This window comes from Electrona antarctica (genome assembly GCF_951216825.1).
Source record: "Electrona antarctica genome assembly, contig: scaffold_1425, whole genome shotgun sequence".
Lineage (NCBI taxonomy): Eukaryota > Metazoa > Chordata > Actinopteri > Myctophiformes > Myctophidae > Electrona > Electrona antarctica.
Window position 1 is genome coordinate 1 of NW_027638262.1, and position 5,349 is coordinate 5,349.

At 52.8% G+C, this 5,349-nt stretch overlaps 1 protein-coding gene across 1 annotated transcript; it reads left to right on the top strand.

The window, feature by feature from the left end:
• Positions 1-3,415: 3,415 nt before the first annotated feature.
• On the top strand, positions 3,416-4,671 carry LOC306917862 (potassium/sodium hyperpolarization-activated cyclic nucleotide-gated channel 2-like; the record flags this gene model as incomplete). The annotated part of the gene is made up of 3 exons (XM_079530759.1): positions 3,416-3,494; positions 3,612-3,675; positions 4,417-4,671. Exons 1-3 carry the CDS (start codon positions 3,433-3,435, stop codon positions 4,669-4,671), a joined length of 381 nt encoding a protein of 126 aa, XP_079386885.1. The 5' UTR covers positions 3,416-3,432.
• Between the last annotated feature and the right edge of the window lie 678 nt (positions 4,672-5,349).

Genomic DNA, 5,349 nt, shown 5'->3' on the forward strand with positions numbered 1-5,349 from the left:
AAAGGAAAAAGGAAATAAACCGAAGGAATAGACAGACACACACGCACACACACACACACGCACACACGCACCACGCACACAAGGGAAGGGGTTCAGGGCTGTTGTTGTTGATGGTTAATTCTGCCGAGCCAGCCAGTCAGTCAGTCAGTCAGTCAGTCAGTCAGTCAGTCAGTCAGCCAGCCAGTCAGCCAGCCAGCCAGCCAGCCAGCCAGCCAGCCAGCCAGCCAGCCAGTCAGCCAGCCAGCCAGCCAGTCAGTCAGCCAGCCAGCCAGCCAGCCAGCCAGCCAGCCAGCCAGCCAGCCAGCCAGTCAGCCAGCCAGCCAGCCAGTCAGTCAGTCAGTCAGTCAGTCAGTCAGTCAGTCAGTCAGCCAGCCAGCCAGCCCGCCCAGGCCGTCAACCAGTAACTCTGTACTCATTCGATGTTGTCATCAAAGTGACCCAGAAAGTGACGTCATTTGTTTGTATCTAATTGGGGTCCGTTTGGTCACTCATCCTCCGGGGACTGACTGACCGTACGTGGGCGAGATGCATTGGCCCAAAGCGCTCGCTCTCTTCCCCCCCGACGCGACACAGAGCTGTCCCAGGTGCACTAATCACTACGAACACCGTCTGACAGGCAGCTCGTTAAACTCAGCCAATCAGATTTAGTACGGACCCAGAGACGGAGGCGTTTGACCGCTAGCCCCTCCCCCCCTCACCAGAGAGGGAGGCGTTTGGCCGCTAGCCCTCCCCCCTCACCAGAGACGGAGGCGTTTGACCGCTAGCCCCTCCCCCCCCTCCACCAGAGAGGGAGGCGCTTGACCGCTAGCCCCTCCCCCCACCAGAGAGGGAGGCGCTTGACCGCTAGCCCCTCCCCCCCCACCAGAGAGGGAGGCGTTTGACCGCTAGCCCCTCCCCCCCCACCAGAGACGGAGGCGTTTGACCGCTAGCCCCTCCCCCCCTCCACCAGAGAGGGAGGCGCTTGACCGCTAGCCCCCCCCCCCCACCAGAGAGGGAGGTGTTTGACCGCTAGCCCCCCCCCCCCCCCCCACCAGAGAGGGAGGCGTTAAACCTGGCAACACGGGCTGCATATCAGCCCAACTGGCAACACGGGCTGCATATCAGCCCAACCTGGCAACACGGGCTGCATATCGGCCCAAAGCCTCCAGTTGGGTTCTGTGTTGTCTCTGCCAAGCATCCTGAAGATCTGTCTACGCAGACGGAAATAGAAACATAGTGAGTTAAAAATAGATGCACTTAAATATTTATGAATATATAAATGTACACACATGCAGTTGTGGTTTAACGACATCCCCAGAGTGGTCATGACATACATTACATTAGCCCACTTAGGCCTACCATTCTGCGAATGTCTTCTAAATCCTGACAGTTTTCTGAAAAACCCTATGTTTCTGTCAGTGGTTCTCAAACTATAAGGACCCCCAGAGTTATATATATTTGGCCGCGGACCCCCATCTGAAAATATGTAGTTCCAGGCAGGAACCCCCAGAAGGAACCCCCCCCCAGGAACCCCCCAGAAGGAACCCCCCAGGAACCCCCCAGAAGGACCCCCCAGGAACCCCCCAGAAGGAACCCCCCAGGAACCCTCAGAAGGAACCCCCCAGAAGAACCCCCCAGAAGGAACCCCCCAGAAGGAACCCCCCAGGAACCCCCCAGAAGGAACCCCCCAGGAACCCCCCAGAAGGACCCCCCAGGAACCCCCCAGAAGGAACCCCCCAGGAACCCCCCAGAAGGAACCCCCAGGAACCCCCCAGAAGGAACCCCCCAGGAACCCCCCAGAAGGAACCCCCCAGAAGGAACCCCCCAGAAGGAACCCCCCAGGAACCCCCCAGAAGGCAGGAACCCCCCAGAAGGCAGGAACCCCCCAGAAGGAACCCCCCAGGAACCCCCCAGGAACCCCCCAGGAACCCCCCAGGAACCCCCCAGAAGCCCCAGGAACCCCCCAGAAGGAACCCCCCAGGAACCCCCCAGAAGGAACCCCCCAGGAACCCCCCAGAAGGAACCCCCCAGGAACCCCCCAGAAGCCAAGATTTAAAACGTTCACTGTGAAAGAATATATTTAAAGATTTGCGCAACATTTCTCAAAAATAGCAGACCTATAAAGCTCGTAACGCGGTACTCGGTGCCGCGCTACGAGCTTGTAGATCTGCTATTTTTCAATAGCTAAAGTATAACATAATGCTTAAAACACCAACAGGGGTTCCCGCCCTGAACGGGTTAGATTGGGTGCAGCTGAGTGGCTGCGAGTGACGGAGCAATGTTTTATTCATGGTCAGATCAACGTCAACGTGTCGCTCCATCTTTGGCGTCGCTCCATCTTTGGCGTTTATATGAACGTCACATTCACGGCTAATTTATTCATCTCTTCCCGTTGGAAACCGTTTGAACCCATTCAGGACGGGAACGCCTTTTGGTGTTTTTAAGCATTATGTTATGCTTTAGCTGTTGAAAAATAGCAGACCTACAAGCTCGTAGCGTGGCACTCGGTACCGTGCTACGAGCTTGTAGGTCTGCTATTTTTTTTTAAATCGTGAAAATGTGGCGCAAATCTTTGAATGTAATGTATTCTTTCAGAGCGAACATTTTTAACTCAAATCTTTGCTTCTGGGGGGGGGGGTCCCTGGAACTACATATTTTCAGATGGCGGCCGGTGGCCAAATACAGATATTTTTGGCGGTCCTTGACATGAAAGGGGTTGAAGCATCACTGACATATAAACATATGTTTTTTCCAAGGATTTAGAAGATTTGTAGAATCGTCCTCAGGTCTAAACGCGTTAAGGTTTGCCAAGCGGCCGTCAGAGAGGTCAGAGGCCAGAGAGGTCAGAGGTCAGAGAGGTCGACACAGATCATGTGTTTATTTCATACAGTATAATCTTCTGAATTAGGCTTCGGTCGACTGGCTTCTTCAATAGTAAATGGTAAATGGTGCATTTATATAGCAGCCTTTATCTAAGGCGCTTTACATAGATGGTGCATTACATTCACCCATTCACACACACATTCACACACACATTCACACACCGATTGCAGCGGAAGCCATGCAAGGTACCAACCAGCACATCGGGAGCAATTTGGGGTTCAGTGTCTTGCTCAAGGACACTTCGACATGTAGACAGGAGGAGGAGCCGGGATTCGAACCGCCGACCCAGGGATCATTGGACGACCTGCTCTACCTCCTGAGCCACAGTCGCCCCACTAGCAACGCTCAGGGACATGCACACATAGACATCAAAGGGGGCTTCAGCCCCTGCCCTTCTACCCGTCTGTAAACGACTGCAGCAGTTATTTCGTACTGATCTTTCTATAAATCCTATAATTCTGTCTGTCTGTCTGTCTGTCTGTCTGTCTGTCTGTCTGTCTGTCTGTCTGTCTGTCTGTCTGTCTGTCTGTCTGTCTCTCTCTCCCCCAGTATAAACAAGTGGAACAGTACATGTCGTTCCATAAGCTGCCTTCAGACTTCAGACAGAAGATACACGACTACTACGAACACAGGTACTAAATAATGTACTAATACACTAATACTACTACTAGTACTAATACTACTACTACGAACACAGGTACTAATACACTACTACTACTAATACTATGCTGATGTTGTACTCTGATCAGGTACCAGGGGAAGATGTTCGATGAGGAGAGTATTCTGGAGGAACTCAATGAACCTCTGAGAGAGGTGAGGTACACCCCCCCCCCCCCCCCCCCCCCCACTATGGAGAAAAACGTTTGTTTTTCCACTGACGAAAACGAAATAAAAGCTAAGCTCTGATCGATGACTAAAACTTCGTAACAACAAACAACCTTCCCAGTCGGTATCCTACCTAGACACACATGTTGTTAACATATTAACATGTTAACAGTCGGTATCCTACCTAGACACACATGTTGAATGACGCGATGAACGACACACGATGAACGACACGCGATGAACGACACGCGACACGCGCTGAACGACACGCGCTGAACGACACGCAATGAACGACACGCGATGAACGACATGCGCTGAACGACACGCAATGAACGACACGCAATGAACGACACGCGCTGAACGACACACGCTGAACGACACGCGATGAACGACACGCAATGAACGACACGCGCTGAACGACACGCGCTGAACGACACGCAATGAACGACACGCAATGAACGACACGCGCTGAACGACACGCGATGAACGACACGCGACACGGGCTGAACGACACGCGATGAACGACACGCGATGAACGACACGCGATGAACGACACGCGACACGCGCTGAACGACACGCGCTGAACGACGCGCGCTGAACGACACGCGATGAACGACACGCGCTGAACGACACGCGCTGAACGACACGCGATGAACGACACGCGATGAACGACATGCGCTGATCAACGTCGTCGTCGTCATTGTTGTTTTTCTTTCCCTCGTCTTGCAGGAGATCGTCAACTTCAACTGTCGCAAGCTGGTGGCGTCCATGCCGCTGTTCGCCAACGCAGAGCCCTACTTCGTGACGGCCATGCTGACCAAGCTGCGCTTCGAGGTGTTCCAGCCCAAGGACTACATCATTAGGGAGGGAACCATCGGCAAGAAGATGTACTTCATCCAGCACGGAGTGTGTAGCGTCATCACCAAGGGGACCCTGGGCATGAAGCTGTCCGACGGATCCTACTTTGGAGGTGCGTATGTGTAGCGTCATCACCAAGGGGACCCTGGGCATGAAGCTGTCCGACGGATCCTACTTTGGAGGTGCGTATGTGTAGCGTCATCACCAAGGGGACCCTGGGCATGAAGCTGTCCGACGGATCCTACTTTGGAGGTGCGTATGTGTAGCGTCATCACCAAGGGGACCCTGGGCATGAAGCTGTCCGACGGATCCTACTTTGGAGGTGCGTATGTGTAGCGTCATCACCAAGGGGACCCTGGGCATGAAGCTGTCCGACGGATCCTACTTTGGAGGTGCGTAGCACGGTGTCTTCAACGGGAAGGAACCCCTTTTGGTGTCTTTAAAACATGATGTTGTACTTAGTATAGCAGATCTACAAGCTCGTAGCTTGTAGATCTGCTATTTTTGAAAATCTTGAAAATGTGGCGCAAATCTCTGAATATATATTTTTTCAGAGTGGGGGGTACAGATAATTCTGGGGGGTCCTTGATGTGAAAAAAAAGGTTGAGCACCAGTGACAGAAAGATGGGGTTTTCAGAGAGGGTATACACATGCATAAAGAGAGTGGCAAATCTGGTGGAAAATCGAGTGGCAAAGTAAGTTTAACGTTGGATGTATGGAGCTGTCAATCAGATAGGACTTTTCTGTGTGGATGTATGGAGCTGTCAATCAGATAGGACTTTTCTGTGTGGATGTATGGAGCTG